General features: G+C 40.8%; 1 protein-coding gene across 1 annotated transcript in view; it reads right to left on the reverse strand.

The window, feature by feature from the left end:
• Positions 1-735: 735 nt before the first annotated feature.
• RCBTB1 (RCC1 and BTB domain containing protein 1) overlaps positions 736-19,741 on the reverse strand; it is a 57,183-nt gene continuing 38,177 nt past the window's right edge. The window contains exons 9-12 of the mRNA XM_089654378.1: positions 16,615-16,741; positions 8,812-8,963; positions 5,291-5,421; positions 736-2,390 (exon numbers count right to left, since the gene is read on the reverse strand). Coding sequence (XP_089510504.1) covers positions 2,250-2,390; positions 5,291-5,421; positions 8,812-8,963; positions 16,615-16,741 — 551 coding nt within the window. The 3' untranslated portion in view covers positions 736-2,249. The remainder of the gene's footprint in view (positions 2,391-5,290; positions 5,422-8,811; positions 8,964-16,614; positions 16,742-19,741) is intronic.

The following is a 19,741-nucleotide window of genomic DNA, read 5'->3' on the forward strand; positions in this document are numbered from 1 at the left end:
CAAGTTCTGTTCTCCTTGCAATTGCCAAACTCAGACACGTCCATTGGTTTGCCAGAGAGAAGCGTGATTCGTCACTCCAGAGAACACGTCTCCATTGCTCCAGAGTCCAGTGGCGGCATGCTTTACACCACTGCATCCGACGCTTTGCATTGCACTTAGTGATGGAAGGATTGGATGCAACTGCTCAGCCATGGAAACCCATTCCATGAAGCTCTCTATGCACAGTTGTGCTAATCTGAAGGCCACACGAAGTTTGGAGGTCTTTAGTTATTGACTCTGAAGACAGTTGGCAACTTCTTCACACTGTGCGCTTCAGCATGCTCTGGCCCCACTCTGTCATTTTATGTGGCCTACCACTTCGTGGCTGAGTTGCTGTTGTTCCCAGTTGCTTCCATTTTGTTACAATACCACTAACAGCTGACCGTGGAATATTTAGTGGCAAAGAAATTCCACAGATGGACTTATTGCCTAGGTGGCAACCTATCACGGTACCACGCTTGAATTCTGAGCTCCTGAGGAGCGACCCATTCTTTCACAAATGTTTGTAGAAGCAGTCTGCATGCCTAGGTGCTTGATTATATACATCTGTGGCCATGGAGGTGATTGAATCCAATGAGTATAACACACCTGGATACAGTGTTCCAAAGCAGTTGTTGGTTTTACCAACACATGATACAGAAACCCTTAGCTAGACACCAATCTAATTGCAGAAATAAAAATGAAAGACACCACAAATGTAATAAAATGTAATTTATTGACTTCTTGCTGAACATCAAGATTCTACAAAAGACAGGATGAACACATTCTTGCCCATGCAGTGAAATGCACTTAATGTTTTCGCAAAGCCAAGTGACCATCCTGAGGACTGAGCAAATACTCATAAGGCAGCCCATTCACTCTCCAGGGACCAGCAACATCACTGCTGAGGCACCCAGTGCCTTAGGAAAACAGCTGTATTCAGGAACATTAGCCCAGTCTTCAAAACTACCATTCTGGCCAGTGGGGGCAGCCACACATACATTTTATTCTAAAGAAACAGTTCACTGAAGCTGTGGAGGAGAGAAACATAAGTAAGGTTCCCAAGCCATTTCCACCTTTGTGTGTCAGCCTGACTGACTGGAATAGGGCACTTTAAAACTCTAGGCACAGTAGAAGTATTTGACAGAAGAGCCGAAAATGCAAGGTACCCCCCCACCCGCATTCTTCACCCAAACCCTCTAATTTTACACTTCAAAGTGCACTTTTTATTTTCCTGAAACTCAGCTGTAGGGCTCTGAAATGAATGCTTAATGGGCGATATCCAACACCCAATGTGTCAACTTAACCTTAAGCTGTTCACATTTGCAAGGGATTTTTCCAGGATCTTTGGAGAGACTATATGTTGTATAGCTCTGAATGTTTTCAAACATTTAAAATGACTAGACCATTACCTTCACTTAAGACTAACTGCCAGCTAGAGAAAGTGATGGCCATTTTATAACAACATACAACTTTACATGTACACCTAGTGGGAGAATGAAGCCCAGAAATATAATGTGCCTCGTGTCTCCGTTATGAGCCTAAAAACTTGTACATGGAGAAATGTGGGCTGCCATTACCAATCTTAACTAGTTATCTGCCATACTTCCTGAACAGATTCAACATAAACCATAAGTATGCAGATCAGGCACTTGGCTCAGTACTCCAAGACACTGACATGGCACCAGCATGTAGCAATTAAAGCCTGGACTAGAAATAGCTGCCAACATATATCTCAAGACAAGCTTTCTTAAAGGATGTTTACTACCACCACTTTAGTCCACAAAATAGCTGCCATCACTAATAATGATAGCAGCTATTCTGTAGGCTAAGACCATCAGTGTACATGTTCGATACATACAAGTTCATCAGATATGTTTGGAATATAAAACACTAAAACACAAACAAAAACACAAAGACAAACTACAAATTATAAATGCCACAAAATATTTGGAAAAATGTCCACATTTTTAGTAAGTGGGTCTACCTGAAAGTGCGAGAGTCTCAGATTCCTACCAACAAGCACCACAGCACATCAGTGGCCTGTGTGCACATTCAGCAGGTAATACTGCAGTTTAAAAATCTACCCTACATTTCTTTTTAATACACAGTGGCATTTGAACATCTTCATTGAAAGTTATACTAGTGCATTTTCATAAGTGAGTTAGCAATTCTAGGAGGTCCCTGTTGGGTAAGTTAATGCCCAATACTTAATATATCCCGTACGGAAACTAGTTCTTAAACCCTCCACTTTTACCAGCCTTTATAACAAAGTCTTTAAGCAATGTGCCATCCATCTGCCAGAATGCTGTCGTTTGTGTCACTCCTGTCAGGTGGCTTACACAAAATTTAAAGCAGAAGTCTTCCAAATCCTGTAAATAAAAATAAAAATTATCTTAACTGTGAGAAAATGTATTAAGTCTTATAGAGAAAGTGCTTAATTAAATGGATATTAAGGACCTATACCAGAATACAGCAGTGAACAACAGTTGCACATTTTTTATTTTGTTTTTAAAGCGACTATACTATAGTAACCATATATCTTGTCCTTCCTGTGGAATTCTTTTACTGTTTGACAAATAGGTAACAAAAACATTAATTTGGTTAAATAACCCTAGTTTCTTAACCACTTGCCCTTCTGAGGATTTACCACCCTTCATGACCAGGCCATTTTTTGCGTTACAGCGATACGTTACTTTAACTGACAATTGCGCAGTCATGCAACGCTGCACCCAAATGAAATTTACGTCCTTTTTTTCCAACGAATTTAGCTTTTTTTTGGTGGTATTTGATCGCCTGTGCATTTATTTTTTGTGCTATAAAAGCAAAAAAAAGACTGACAATTTTGAGAAAAAAATATATTGGAATTTTAGCTATTTAGCAGTGAAAAATAAAAGAAAAAAAAAAGAAAAAATGTCATAAATTTATGCCAAAACGTATTCTGCGACATGTCTTTGTAAAAAAAAAAAATCCCAATACGTGTTCTTCACTGTAAGCACACTGATCAGGGTGGCTGTACTATGCAAAACAATCTTCCTCCCCGTCGGAGATGCTCAGTAAGCACCGGGCGCTGACGGGCAATTACTGGCCGGGACCCGGTAATTGACATCCGGGGCGTACAATGTAAGGTCCCTAACTCCCATTCATACATACACGTACTAGGGCCAATTTAGAATATATATATATATATATATATATATATATATATACACACACACATATATACATACATACACCTACACACATATGTAAAGCGCTATATAAGTACCTGAAATAAATATATACATACATACACACTAGCAACATCTCCCTCTCTAAAGACCCCTAAAATGTTTTAAAAGGTCATGTTCTAGGCCAGGTGTAAATCCTAGGGAGGTTATTGGCGAGATCTTGTCTGGAAAACAGCTTGTGCCATAAACACCAAAATGGTTCATATTGTGGGACTTTAGACAAGCACTATGAAGTACTTTTAATGGAAAGCTAGAGAAGGCCTGTTCAACCAATGGGCTATAATTTGAGGGTTTATGTCAGCACCGATCTTTAGATTGTAAGCTCCACGAGCAGGGCCCTCCTATTCCTTCTGTACTGAAATGTATTGTAACTGTACTGTCTCCCTTATATTGTAAAGCGCTGCGCAAACTGTTGGCACTATATAAATCCTGTATAATAATAATCCTTCTTGGTTTGTGATCCTATAGTAACCATCTCTTGTCCTTCCTGTACAATTCTTGCACTCTGATGATCAGACCACCCAAAAATTAGGTTAGATCACCTTTGCTTCTAAAATTTAGATACACCAGCAACATCGACCTGGCATTATTCCTGCCACTCTACCCACACATTTTCTGGCTGTTTCTGCCTGACTCTTGTACCCACTCTTCTAGTGAAAGCCTCAAACATGAGAAACTCCAAAGGACATGGGGCCCACATAACTGATGCTGCAGGTTTGGCTAGAGCTCTTAAGAGTTGGCTTGCTCAAGCTGCTTTATTATAGGCATCTAAACTTCACTAGGATATGGAAAAAACTGCAGGTTAAAATGTTCCCATTAAGAATGGGACAATGTCAAACAGATACTGATCAGTTTTCTTATTACAAAGACCAGTATGCAAGCAAGAAGTGCCATGGTAGTTTTATCAACAGTGTGCAAGAACTACCATTGGTCCAAAATGATTTTTTTCAAATGGGATTAGATGTTCTAAACCTGTAATAGACATTACCATTAAACAAGGGATGTAAAAATTTAGATTGATTAAAAAAGGTAATGTTGCATTCTGCTATATATCATGTAGAGTTCAAGTGGCTTGCCCACCGCCATGCATAACAAATCACATGGAATTGGTTCAGTTAAGGCAAGTAACAGCAGGAAGACCCGAAAAATAATTGCATGTGCAAGAGCCAAGAAGCATTAGCCACAGATGGAAAGGGCAGTACCTGACCATTAAAGGAACTGGGTTACTATCAGTCACTGGATTTGCCAGTTTCTTGAGCCTAGATGCAGGAGAAGCATTGTGAGGATCCTTGGGGATGACAGAGAATCCAACCCACAGAAGGGATTTTGTAAAGGCAAGGCAAGTCTAAAAGGGCCTGTACAACATCAGAAAGCAGAAGGGGATTTTTCTGACAAGACAAGGAGAAGACTGACTAAAAGGCAAAGAATGTATTTAAGTGACTGACTAAAAGGCAAAGAATGTATTGAAGTGCTAGGACTATGCAGTGAGTTTTGTATTCAACATATCCATTTAAAGCGATACTAAAAAGGTTATTTTTTTTGTAAAACAAACATGTCTATACCTACCTGCTCTGTGCAGTGGTTTTGCACAGAGCAGCCTGGATCCTCCTCTTCTCGGATCACTTGCAGGCTCTACTGGCTCCTCCCTTCTGTAGGGTGCCCCCATAGCTAGCAGCTTGCTATGGGGGCACCTCTGCTCCGTGTCCATTCACATACGGTGCAGAGGCTTGCCCCCCACCCCCCTCATTGGCTGAGATTGACAGAAGCGGGAGTCAAAGGCTCCCGCTTGCTGTCTCAGCCAATGAGGAGGCAGAGACCCGGGACAGCCAAGGCTGTTGTGCACATAGGTGGATCTCAATAGGGCTCAGATAAGTATTAAGGGGAGCTGGGGGCGCTGCTGCACACAGGTTTTTTACCTTCATGCACAGAATGCATGAAGGTAAAAAAGCTTGAGCCTTTACAGCCACTTTAAATATACAAAAGACAGTAACGGCATTGTTAGGTCAATCTGAAAGGACATTGGTGGCATCAAAAATATTTACCTGGGCCTCATATCGGACTGCTGCAGAAAGTAAGAGGAAAGCATTTTCTACAGTGATCCCTCTCTTAATAATATGCTGACACAGCTTCTTTAGTCTATTTTCACAGTAAGAAGTGGCAAGATCCAGGAGACCTAAAACACAAAAAACACAAGTTATACACAAAATAAACCTCATATGAGCACAAAGGAAGACATTCAAAGTTAAAGTGGCAGTAAATGCGAGCCTTTACCTTTATTCTCTGCATTACCAGAAAAGTGTCAATACCTTTCTATGCTTCCTGTTCCCAAACATCTGCAGTACCTTGTCCTCCACACTGGGAAACGGTGACTATTTTCCCAGACCCAAATTCCTGGGTCGTTGGTGGTTACCAAGAGCAGTGGAAAGATAGGCTTCTGCTGCAGTAAAATTGCTGAGATGAGGACAAAGAGGGAGCCGGGTTCTGGCTTGCTGGACATTGTGGGGTTATTTACGAAACCTGCACAGTGCAAAATTTGTTACAGCTCTGCATAGAAACCAATCAGAATCCAGAATTTAATGTCAAAAACTTAAATGGAACAAGTTGAAGTTAAAAGCCAATTGGCTACCATGCACAGCTGCACCAGATTCTGAGTGCACCAGTTTTAGTAAATCTCCGTTTGATGCACACGGGTCAGCTTAGGTCCTTTATGAGACCACACATGCTGCTGGTTAACCAAAAGAAGCACCCAAAGACAGAGGGCCAGGAGTGTGGGGACCAGCTAAAGAAGGAAGTGGACCATTTTAAATAAAAACAAACAGCGGGGAAGATCCCTGCATCTATACTGCTTGCGTGAATGCGGGAAATATGATTTCTTTTGTATTCAGCCCGTTGGCTGAACGAAAAAACCCCCCAAAAACTGTACTCAGTTTTAGGCAATTGGATCATTTTGCCATCTTCAGGTGATTGGACACTCACAAACAGATCTGTTAGAACTCTCATAAATCCCATTCCACTGACAGTTCATTACTAAGGACATTTTATTTGTGTGCACAATTCGTTTATAGCACCGGTTATGTGCAGTTTATGGGGCCTTATATATGTGTTTATTGGTAAGACATCTGGTATAGCACACATTGATTTTCACAAGCACAGTTTTTACATGTGCACGTATTATATTGTCAGCACCATATTTGTATATATATATTGTTGCTCTGCATTTTTTTATTTTATTCATGGTTTACATGTGGGAACACATTATATGCTAGCCGCACAAGTTCTTTAGGAGGTACATAGCGCTGAGTGTTTTCTATACACTTTGGAAGAAGGCTGTAACATAACAAAACGTGGCAATAGTTAAGTGCTGTGAATACTTTCTGGATGCACTGTACTATCGATGGCCTGTAATTGGCCCTGTTTGTACCATGTGATCACTGTGATGACCAATCACTGAGATCAACACAATAGCACACAATGATTGGCATGAATGGAAGCCATGTGTCACGTGAACTTCTGTGACTGGTCTCAGTGATTACATAGTACTGGCAGTGGCCCAGTGCATGGACCTGCCCATTGGGCGTTATCCTGGGAGGATGTCATGACACACCCAGGATAACCGTGCTGCTGCCTGGTCCTTATATCACAATAGGTCAGGTGGGAAGTAGGTTAATATACACTTACTGTTCTTTTTAACCAAAGACATGTAGCAGAATACATTTTGGCCTAAATTTATGAAGAATATTTTTAAATTGGATATACGTTTTATAAAAAAAGTAGAAAATGTAATTTTGTTTCCAAAACGTTGGTCTTTATATTTTTAAATAAAGTAAATAAACTCAGTGGTGATCAAATACCACCAAAGGAAAGCTCTATTTGTGTGCAAAAAATTACATAAACGTCAGTGTTGCATGACTGCGCAACTGCCAGTTAAAAGTAGCACAGTGCTAAATAGCAACAAAATGCCCTGATCATGAAGGGGGTAAAATCTTCTGGAGGTTAAGTTGTTAAATGGGAATGATCACATTCCAGCTATCGTTTTTCTATTAAAAGATGAAGTCAAGCACCATAATACTAAGGACAGAGACTGCTTCCCTTCTGATTTTAGTCTATCCCATGGCACATGAAATGCATCCTCTAACCAATTTTGAACCCTTCTGCCAAGGTTTTTCTTTGTATTCTCAATCTGGCGTTCCAGCTATCAATATACTGTATACTTCCATGATTTTAATGTGAACCTGTTCTTTGCCCAAAGTAGGAAAGGGCAGCAGGTTAATTTAAAAGACTCCAAACATTTCAAGCTGCTCACTTAAATGGTTTACAAACACACTCATGCTACCTAGGTTATAGCAATGCATTATGCTTTTTGACAGTAATACCCCGGTAGTTTTCTTCAACCTGACAATTTGGACAGCCCACACTGCTGCTGCCTGTGAAGCCTCCAGCAGGGGAACACGCAACGGTTTTTCTGCCTGTGCTGAGCATGAGAACTTACTGCAGTCACCGATAATGTGCAAGCCCCTCTTCCATATACAGCCTCAGGTGTTGGAAACTTCACAGGCAGTAAGGTCAGGGCCAGTGTAGGGGCCTACTGGAGAAAGCCTTTGACTCTTCTAAAGCGTCAGTGGGCGAGGAAAACTACAAGGCTAATACTGAAAAAAGGAATAATGAATAGTTATAGGAAGGGCAGCACCAGTGCCAATATTTTAAACAATTTATGGATATTAGCAACTTAAAAAGTATTACCCGATGACAGCGCCTTTAAAGTGGTTATGAAGCCTAAACATTTTAACCTTAATCCATTCCTTGCATTAAAGGCAAAAAATGTTTAAGCTTTGGTACTGCCCCCTCACCCCTTCCCTTTTACTTACCTGAGCCCTCATTCGATCAAACGCTGTGCCAGTCTACAGCTCCTCTCCACTCACTTCCTGGTTTTACTGGCTTTGCTGAGACAGCAGAAGCCATTGGCGACAGACAGCGAGGCTCAGGAGCAAGCCCCCACAGATGCCCCAAAAAGAAAGGGGCATAGAGCAAGGATAGGAGCTACCACTCAGCAGTACAAGTACTGTTAGTACTTGGCAACTTTAAAATATACATTGAAGAAATCTGCAAAGCGCTATTAACATCTTACAAGTTTGTAATTTCAATGCAACTTAAAATTAGATCTTTATATCCAAACAGTCAAACATTTGGAAGAAAAAAAAAAAAAAAATCCACATAGGGATGGATTTACGGAAAGGCAATTAGACTCTACTTTGGGAGTACAGTTGCACGTGCTGTTGCTCCAGAGCTTGGTAAATTAGGTAAAACTTCACTTTGCAAAGACTACCCAATCATATTTATGCAAGGCAAAGTAAAAAAAAAAAACAACAATAAAACAAAAAACATTTTGCTTGCTCATGATTGGAGTCAGTTTCCTTTCATTTACTAAGCTCTGGAGCAACTGCACTTGCAAAGTGCACAAATTTGCCTTTAGTAAATCCACCCCCACAGTGTGTGGGCACATCAGCTGCAAATGGTGGAGAAAACCACAACAGCCATATCTTTAAACACATCTCTAAATTAATACCTATGGCATCCTCTGGCAGCAGGTCTACAGCATCTGTATACAGGTATTGTAGAAAAGCATAGTACACTGGATAGGAAAATTGGTCAATTTCTATAACCTCCATGGAGCTTTCACTCCAGTGAGACTGGAACATGGTGCGGAAGTGCTCACATCTGAAAAAACAGAAACAGTGTTAGAAGCTTCAGTCCAATTGAGCATCTGTGGGATGTGCTGTAAAAAAAAGTCCAACCCATGGAGGCTCCAACTCGCAACTTACAAGACTTAGTGCCCAATCATACCAGTGCGATTTGCAAATTGAAATCGTGCCTGAAATCGCATCTAATGAACATGAATGTCAGTGTCTTAACATGTGCAATTTGCTGCAATGTGATTTCTAAAGTAGTTCTTACATTAATTTTTCTGAAGTTTTGCTACAATTTCACCTACATAAAATATGATGGAAATCGCACTGCAAATTGCAAGAAATCATTGAAAATCTGCACAAGTAGCAATAAAATCTTCAGAAATCACACCTGAAATTGCACTTAAATTGCAGTGGTGTGACTAGTGACTTATCTGCTACTGAAGGATTGGTGCCAGATACCACAGCATACCTTCAGAGAGCTACACGAAGAAAATATATTTTTGTTTACAAACGTGTATTGACAGGAATACATAATACAGGCCAATATCAATACAGAGGTCTTACATTTTCTTTTCGTATGACAAAAGATCCATTGACATAGGAATGAATACAAAGCCAAGAACAAAAAAAACATAAGTTGGAAGAACAAGGAACTCAAATTAGAAACAAGAATTCAAAGCCATATAATGCAATGACTGTATGACAAGAATATATTAAAAAAATTATGACTGCGTATCAACAAACCTTGGTGAATGTGCACTGTATATTAGAAAGTATAAGAGATTGGACCGATAACCACAAGTACAGGATAGTTGGTCGTGGATAGCCTTCCAGGGGTCTCATCTAGCGTCAACAGCTGGGATCGTCTCATTCAAAGTATGGAAGACACGTTCAATTATTATGATGGAATCAATTCTCGCCAAAACTTGAGAATATGGAACCAACGAAGATTTCCAATTAGCAGCTATCACCCACACACAGGCTACAGAAAAAGGTGTGAATCAACCTTTGTACAGTGGGTACAATAGGAGCAAAGAACAAACCATTAGAGAGATTCAAATGTATAGGGTGACCTGCGATTTTAAAGAACATATCACGAATACGTTGCCAAACTGGAGTGACTACATTACAGTTCCAAAAGATATGAAAGAATGATCCCAGTGTAGGACAACCAGAAAACAAGTGTTAGGTACTGCAGGGAACATAGAACGGAGGCGGAGTGGAATGTAATACGCAGAGATTCATTAAGAACATTCCAGTCCTGTTATGACAGTGGCAGATTGCACTCCTCTTCCCATATATGAAACAAAAGGGTTTTTTTTTTGTTTTTTGTTTTTTTTAGAAGAATAGGAACTCAAGAGTTGTTTGTAAAGTTGGGAGATAAGACCTTTACCTCTAGGGGACTTGCATATACATTCATATTCAGTGGGGGAAAAGGCAGAGGAACGAGCCGTTGGGAATTTGGATGTAAAAAAATTTTATTATCTGGAGTTTATAAGGGTATTAGAGATTCACCACTGAAATTCATCAGGGCTGGGAAATGCAACGATAAAAGTGGTCACCTAGATAAGATGCAGCTGGTGGTGATTGACAGATTAGATTATATTTAGTTTTACAGGTGGTCCACAGTCTAAAAGACTGAACAATGGAGTGCAGTTGAAAAAAAATCTCTATATGGGATAGATTTAGAGCACAATAGACCAGTGAGATGGTAAGGCAGGACAGAGGCTGCTTCAAATCTGATCCAAAGAACTTTCGGAATGTTCCATTGAGCCATCTGGCAGATAAGTAGTATAGCAAAAAATTAGGAAGATCCAAGCCGCCCGCTGCATGTGGGCAATACAGGGTACTTGCTGAGTATCTTGCTCTTCTATTGGACCAGATAAATTTATTAATATCGGATTGTAGTGCATCCAAAAATGCCTTGTGAACAGTGATTGGAAGCGCTCTAAAAAAGGTAAAGTATCTTTGGAAGAACATTAATTTTAATAGCTACTGTAAAGAAAAACCCTAAAAAAGAAATGTTATTGGAGAAACAAATTTACAGCATAGCGCGGAATTTGGATAGCAAGGGTAAATAGTTGTATTGAAACATTTTCAAGAAATCTGATGTAAGGGAAATACCCAAATATGAGATAGCCTCAAGGGACCATGTGAAAAAAGGAGATACGGAGAGTGTCGCATATGGGCCGAGGGACCCCTATCGGCATAGCCATGGATTCTGTAAAAATGACCGAGAGCCCGGAAAGGGTAGCAAATTTATGTAGCAAGAGGTCCAGATTAGGCATAACAATGAGAGGTTGTGTAATGAATAGAACCACATCGTCTGCATACATTCAGTATTTATAAAAAAGGCGTTGCTTAACATACCCATGAATATCTGTGTGTATGGTAATGGCCATAGACAAGGATTCCATGGCCAACGCAAAAAGGGTTGAAATAAGACAGCCCTGTCTGGTCCCTTGTCCCAGCCCAAAAAAGTCCGTACAATTGCACGGGATCTTAATTCTAGTCTTAGGAAGGTGATAATAGTGCCTGAAATCCATGAAGGAACTTGGCACAGAAGCCATACTTAGTTTATCATGGGAATATCGATTAACACTTTTACCTTTCGAAGGCCTTCTGAATGTCTAAACTCAGAAAGAGCAGGCTTTGGGAGTGCATGTTGTCATCCTGTATAATGTCCGGTACTAATCGAATATTAATTGGTTATCAATCTGTTGGGAATAAACCCTGACTGAGTTGAGGAGCTGATGGTGGGAATAATAGATGCCAACCGATCTGCTAAAAACCTTTAAATCATTTATTACCGAGATTGGGCGAAAGTTTTTGAGGGAAAGATGATCTTTATTCAGTGTCGGTATGAGTGTAATATTTGCCAGCAGCATCTCTTCTGGGAAAAGATTGCCACCTAGAATATAATTAAATGAGGATAAACGTGGGGCCAAGACATGCTTAAATTTTTTATAATATAAAGTAGAAAATCCGTTTTTAGCTTTGAAGAAGGGGGTTCGTCTCCCGAAAAAGGGGCAGCTTATCCCTAAATAGGGCACAGCATTGTATTGACTGCCACTGCGGATTACATATTCTGCTTTTTATTTTACCTTTGGTTTGTGAGTATACATTTTTTTGTTTACACAATAAATACGTGGTGTACCATGGTAGTGCATGATGAGAATGCACCCTTGTTTGCTTTTGTTTCTAAAGGGGAGCTCTGGCTGTGTTGGGTCAATATTTCAAGTCCCAGGATTTGATCATCCCACCACCCTGCCCTTCACAGGGAAGTCACCTTAAAATACCATACCTACCTTGATGACTTCAGGATATTATCTTACTGGTGCATATTTATTGCGCATCTGGTGAGGGCGCAATTCTCCTCATATCACTGCACAAGCACAGACGTATCAGAATTGAAAGCACTTTAAGAGCACTGAAAGTCACTTTATGAACTTCATTTATTTTTTATGAACTTTTAATACAGCATTTTTACTAGTTTTATGACCATAATATTGTTTTAGCGCTGCACTACTATTTTACTATTTTCTATGAGGTTTGTTGCTTTGGTTACCTTTGTGCTAAGCTGCTTTATTTGATGTGTGCGTTCACATAGGCTTACTACACAAGTCAGAAAAGATGAGTAGGGGAAAAAAGGTCAGTGGCTTCCACCTGTAAAACCATTCCTGTTTTAGGGGTTGTCTCATTGTTGCCCATCTAGTGCACCTGTTATTTTCATTAACATCAAAAAACGGATTAACAAGCCCCCTGCTACTTAACTGACCAGATCAACATCCCAGGAGTTTAATTGAATTGATGCTATACTCTGATTAAAAAGTGTTCCTTTAAATTTTTTTGAGCATTGTAGTTGTTCTTCACTGAAAAAAGGAAATATTGGTGTGGAGGTAAGATCACATGTAAAAGTGCATATACCTGACAGACTGATGCCAAGAATTCTCCTGGCTGAAGGGCCGCTATAATTATTCGCACATATTTAATCCAGAACTTTGACTTTGAGGAAAGGGTCTAAACATTTTAGGTCTAGAATGTGTCTGACCTTTCCTTTCAGTTTGAAAACCATAAACCGGTTCAAATAGAATACCTAGCTAATCGCTCTTCCACGGGAACCTGACAACTTCACTCCCTGAGCCTGATTTGGGATACATCTTTCAGCGGATCTGCTCTGTGCTGAGGAATGAAGGCACATTTGACAGACAATACAAGGTGGAGGCCCAGAAAATTCAGCTTGTAACCAGAAGATACAACCTTCTGAACCTAGGCATTTGAGAGCTACTGGCACCAATGTTTGCAAAAGCCCAATGGGGGTGCTTAATGGGGTCTGGTGGACCAAGATAGGCTAGTTCAGCTGACTAACATTTTAGCCAGAGGATTCTTTACATTTGTACAATATAAGATAACTGCTGAAGCAGATCACTCATGTCATCTATACAGTAAGATAAGGCAGCCGGAAACAGGTCTAACTGGTGTTGGAGGAAAGGACAGTCTCGAATAGCATTGGAATTCCTACCAAGACAACCTGGACCATACCCTGAGCGTTTAACACACCGCCATAGATACCATAATAGGTTTCGTTTTTGGTTCAGACAAGGAACACAAAGCCTTGAGCAAGTTCTCAATGGCAACCTTGAGAGATTTATTGAGGCAAGAGATAGCCAAAACTAGCTCAGGAACAACCCATTTTTTGGAGAATTCCTTATCCAAGGGGTATTGTTGCACAAAACTCTTAGGAGGAACATAGCCAGACATTTGGTTTAAGCATTGGAAACATCCAGAAAATGTCTAAGGCATGAACTGGAAAGGCATTAGGAGTTTGTTTTCTAGAGCCCATGCTAGTCTAATTTAAAGCAGTATTAAACCCAAAAGCAAACTATTATTATTGCAGCTTATCAAGTCTGAGATGTGATGGCTGCATTAGTTTCCTTTAGGCACTTTCTTCTATTTTCATCTGGTGATCCAGCCAGTAAGTCTGTAGTTTTTCCAAAAGACCCATGCTTTCTTCCTGATGTATCAGTTTAAAGCAAAGAAAAACCATTTAACACTAGCAGGGGTGCTTACAATGATCAATTTTAATCTATGTATCCTAAAGGAACTGTTGTTATAATAGAGTATAAAGTGTGAGCTGGAGTTTGGCTTTAATGTGTTACTGTATTTAAGTAAATTTAAACACTTCCCTCCCCACAGACAATGCTGCTCTGCCCCCATCTAGAGTGGAGACACTCATAGGAGGTGTTACTGGCCAGATCACAAGGTGAAAACAGAAGGAAAAAAAAACAAAACAAAAAAAACACATGAAAGCAGCCACCACATTTAATGATTTATAAGCTGCAATATATGACATTTTTGGTTTTGCGTTCAATACTGCTTTTAAGACCTTTGCAGACCTCCTCGATTACCACTGGGATGGGATGTTCATTTTGATTGAACTGTGGCAAAAAGGACCTTCTTCCACAGATAGTTCCTCCAAATCAGAGGATGAATCTGCTCTGATTACATCCTCATCCTCCAGATCCAACCAGGTGAAAGATTCCGAGTTAGACTGATGAAAGGAATCCAAGGGACTGCAGACCCTTACCCTTTTTTAGCTGGGGGGGGGGGGGTTGAGAAGTTTACTTCCTTAAAGTAGAACTAAAAGGCAATTACCAGTGTCAATTTTTCTTTTGTCATCTGTGCTCCATTGGAGAGGATTTCTCTTACTTCCTTTTTCATAACAAAACAAGAAGTGAGAGGAAATGCCTACGCCGGGATCACCAGAACTAGTGTCCACATTGGAAAATTTCCCCTCCATTTCTGTTCTAATGACAACCCTAAAATTGTATATTCTTTCACTCCTGGAGCAGTAAACCGAACTCAAGGGAGTTAATCTCGCTAATGGGCACAGAAAGCAATGGAAACCTGACATATGTCTAATCCCTTTCCACTATGCAAAACTTAAATATTTACCTTTAGTTATACTTTAAGCTCGCCATAGACTGTTCATATTTTGGGGGGGGGGGGTTTCAGTTCAAAGAGGTGCATGAATGACCCAATTCCTGAAGCTGGCATCACAGCAACACTTGCGTCCACAAGTCTGAACAATTGTCTGTCAGAACCATCTAGAAATGGTGGATTAAGAAGCCACTTTACTGTTTCCTGGGGAAACCCAGAATGACAAAGAATCTGAGAGGAGATGTGGCAGCAAGACAATCAAATAGCAGTGAGAAAGCTCATGCTGGTGAAATGGGAGCTGGACACAGAGAGACCACATCATGGGTAAGAAAAAAAGGCAGAGACCACCCAAGAAAAGAATTCCTAGGCCTCAGCACCATTTTAACCCTACACAGTACAAAAATGAACAGCAGCTTTATTCTGCTAAGAATCCAAAGACTCATTGAGCCAAGGTAATACAAACAAGGAAAAGCACCTTGTGCATTGGAGCCGAGAAGAATATCAGAAAGGCACAAAACGGGGACCTCTGAAGCACTGAGGGCCAAATTCATATTCCACATGGATAAAAGGGAATTTGACATGAGGACCCACGTGAATACCTGTTACACAAAAGCCTTGGACAGAGTGGGAAGGCAACATTTCCTGGAAGAGAATGGCAGTAGGAGGGGGTAATCCCAGGGCTGTTCTACAATTTCTATGCAATGTTGCTCAATCCTGTAAGTAGCAATATGGTGGCATCTGCTCTAGCAGTGCTGCTGTCCCAACTAAAGCAATGTATTTCTGCAGACAGTATTACTCCCCCTGACTGAATGTTATGCTGTCCGGTTAGCATTAAAACTTGGGGGACCCAAAACCGTATGTAGATCACACGGATCATGTAATCTTGCATATTTCACGTTAATATGGGTATACATACATAAAAACTCAGCTGGTTCAACAGGAGTCCCTGCAGTCAGAATATAATAGCTCAGCGAAGGAGATCGCTTGTGTGGATGTGAAGATCTTGAGTTTTCATTCAACCCAATTGTTGAATAGATGAAAAAAAAAAAATCTGCATGTATACCCTGCATTAAAGTGATATTGAAGGCAATGTTTTTCTTTAAATAACAAACATGTCATACCTATCTGCTCTGTGCAGTGGTTCTGCACAGAGCAGCCTCGATCCTCTTCTTCTGGGGTCCCTTGCCGGCACGCCTGGCCCCTCTCACCTGCATAGTACCCAGGAGAGCAAGCAGCTTGCTATGAGAGCACCTAAGCAGGCTCTCTGCCGAGCCCCTGCTCCGAGTCCATTCACACACAGAGCCGTGGCTCGGTCCTGCCCACTCTATTCTCACTGGCTGTGACTGACAGCCAATGGTTCTAAGATGCTGTCTCAGCCAATGAGGAGGGAGAGTCCCCACCAGAGAGCCGAGGTTCTTCTGCACATCACTGGATTGCAATGGGGCTCAGCAAAGTATTGAGTAGAAAGGGGAAGGGGGGGGGGGTGCTGCACACAGGTTTTTTTTACCTTCATGCATGGAATGCATGAAGATAACCCTTGAGCCTTTACAACCACTTTATTCCAAGAACTAAAACTAGGAGTCAGCATGACAGCCAAGTATTAAGTATTTCAATGGAGAGCTTAGTACCAACAGCTTCAATATGCCTTCCATGACATTTCTAGCAACATATTAAAATTTAATCATAGACCAAAACACAATTGGCTCAAAGCTATAAAAGGATAAAAGTAATTTACTTGCCTTATTTTCAAGACTGCCCGGTGAACATTTATATCTTTTCCATCAACTCTGAATTTCAGATCTGATGTTTCTTCACTATTAAACTCCCTCCTCAGAGACTCTGCGACTGTTAAATAGTCTTCAGGTTCTAAATGGAAATTAGTTTACAAATGAGTCAAACTCTAGCATAAATGCACCATTTAAAATGCAGAAATGTACGGAGAACTCCATTCTAAATAACACACACACACCAGGTGTATATTGATGAAATTGGTAAGGAAACTGCTTTCCGATGTCAGACCATACATTAGCATGCATTCTTTTATCACTTGAGCAAAGCAAGTGACCACTGCTGGTGTGCATGCTTATTTCAGTAGCTCCTACTAAAAATGCCCAATGATTACTTACTATTAAAACTAATCACTAATAAAAAAAACTGATCAAAACACAGAATAACTGGCCTCCTATGGTGTGAGCCAAGCATGTAGATACCAGAGAGCTTTACGGTACACTGCCAAAAGATGGTGTATGCACATTTTGGAAGTGCACTGCACAGCTGTCGATAGGTGTGCTGGGGTGCCATTCAGAGGGAATGGCACTGCATTGCACCAATGCATTTAACGTGCATTATTTCAATGAGTGTGTGTTTGAGCACTAAACTGATGTTTTTGCAGAGGTACATGGTGGAGAAGGGAGGGGCTATTCCCACTACAAGTCAATACAAAGGTCCCAGAAAAACTGGATTTTTGACTTACTTGTAAAGGCCGTCTTATGAAGTACATCACAGGATACAGAGCCACAATATTATTCCTTACTCATAGGGTTATGTGCTACCAACAGGTGATTGGATACTGGAAAAAAGAAGACAGAAGTGCTCTCCTATATAACCCCTCCCATACAGAAGCATCTCAGTTCTGTAGCAAGCACAGAGAGGGATCCCCATGTCCTGTTATGTACTCCAAAAAATGGATTTTACCGCCAAGTCAAAAATCCAGGTTTTTTTTTTTATGGTACTTCATAGGACACAGAACAACCATATTATCCCTTACTCAGAGATATCCTAAAGCAATGTCCATGGGGGGAGGGAAATATGGCAATCACCGACAGGCCAAAAAACCTACACAATGGTCTGCAAAATACTATGACTCAATGTAGCGTCCTCAACGGCTCTAATATCTACCTGGCAAAGTCTTAACAGTAAACTGAAGATCAGGTTGCAGCCTTACAAAAGGCAGAGAAAAGAAGAGAACTCAAAAGCTGCACGAGTCCTGAAAGTGTCAGTCGATTTCAGCTACCTCCTAATAATACAAACCACATTGTAAGTGTGTAGGGCCTTGTACCCCGGTGATGGAGGCCTGGGAAAAAAAAAAAAAAAGACAGGAAAACAATGTCCTGGTTGACATGCAGGGCTGATACAACCTTTGACCAAACAACTGCTGAGGTCATGGTAAAAGTTCCAGAAACCGCTCTCTGCAGGATAAAAGCAAACAGCTCTAATAACCTCCATGCTGAAGCAATGACAAACTAACACAGCCTTCTATGTCAAAAGGACTAGAGGAAGGTCCTGAATTAGATGAAACACCAACCGCACCAATGTGAGCCCACAAAGTCAAAAATAAGTGACTGAAAAGTGCAGGACTAAAACTGTGCAGGGAATAAAAAAAATGCAAGGACACTAGAGTGAGAATATTTTGCCCTGTCCGATGCCCCCAGGACATTCCGCTGCAGAGGACTGGAAAGACTGAACAAAAAGGGAACGGTCTCAAACCGAGGCCACTGTCTTCCCCAAAACTCTACTGCAGAGACAAGAGGACATCTGATTCTTAAATACAAGGCAATTCTCTAAAGGGAAAATCACCTTTATCTGGCCCATGTCCAGAAATTCCAATCGCTGGGCTGAATCCAAACGCCAATTTCTAGGGACTGACTACACAGCCAAACTTTTCTAATGTGCATATTGTGAAATATACGGTGTGCTCCAGGCAATGAACAGATCATTCCCTGAGATCAGCCAGGTTCCCCAGAATAGGCGCCCCCTGGGTCATAAGAAGCTCAGAATTGGGCCCAGGAACCTTTGAACACTCAGACCTCCAAGGGCAGTTTGAAAAGTAGGGCCAGAAACTGAAAATAACAGTCCTTGACCCCAGAGGAACCTCTGGTGTGGAGGAAAGATTGGGACATGCAGATAAGCATCGCTCATCTCTGATGATGCCAGGAAATCCTCTGGGAGAAGCAAGGCGCCTTACCTAGAGACCTGAAGCTAAATGGCGATGTTTATAATTATAAAAACGGTAGAAACCACAAAAAAAACTTTTGTCATTTGAAACTGGGATTACTTTGCTAAGATTCCTCGAAAGAGCAGGGCCCTCGATCCCCTCATGTTTTGCATTGTATTGTTACTGTTCTGTCACCCTTTGTAATGTACAGCGCTGAGCGAACCACTGGCGCTTTATAAATACTGTATAATAATAATAATAATAATGGATGATTGAGAACCTGCAAAAACAAAAAAAAACTTTTTCCTTCGGCACCACTTCCAAAAAATTTGTGGTTAAGCAAAAGACACAGGAAGCTTCAAAACGCAGCTTCCATCCCCAAGTGGCGACCAAGGGAGGGCACTTTATTAGGCAGGTAGGAACCCCTTTAATAAGAGTTAACTCCTTATACAGCCATGGCCAAAAATACTGGCACCCCTGCATTTCTATCAAATAGTGCACCACTTTGCCCAGAAAAGTGCTTCAAAATGTTTAGGCAGTCTCATGTTTCTTTCGTTTGTATTGGTATTAAAAAAAAAAAAAAAAAAAAAAAAACACCCACAAAATGGAGAAAAAAAGCCAAATCTGGCACATTCCACCCAAAACTCTGAAAACGGACTGGACACAATTATTGGCACCCTCAATTTAATATTTGGTAGCACACCCCTTGGAAAAAAATAACTGAAATTAAATGGCATTCTGTACCCATCAAGGAGTTTCTTACTCCTCTCTATTGGAATTTTGGGTCACTCTTTCGCCAACTGCTCAAGGTCTCTCAGATTGGAAGGGTTCCTTTTCCCAACTGCTGTTTTATGATCTCCACAGGTTCTCTATGGGACTGAGATCTGGACTCACTGCTGGCCAGTTCAGTACTCTCCAGCACTTTGTTCTGC

This window comes from Staurois parvus, unplaced genomic scaffold (genome assembly GCF_062004578.1).
Source record: "Staurois parvus isolate SC_StPar_1 unplaced genomic scaffold, SC_StPar_1.0 ptg000761l, whole genome shotgun sequence".
NCBI classification, from domain to species: Eukaryota; Metazoa; Chordata; class Amphibia; order Anura; family Ranidae; genus Staurois; species Staurois parvus.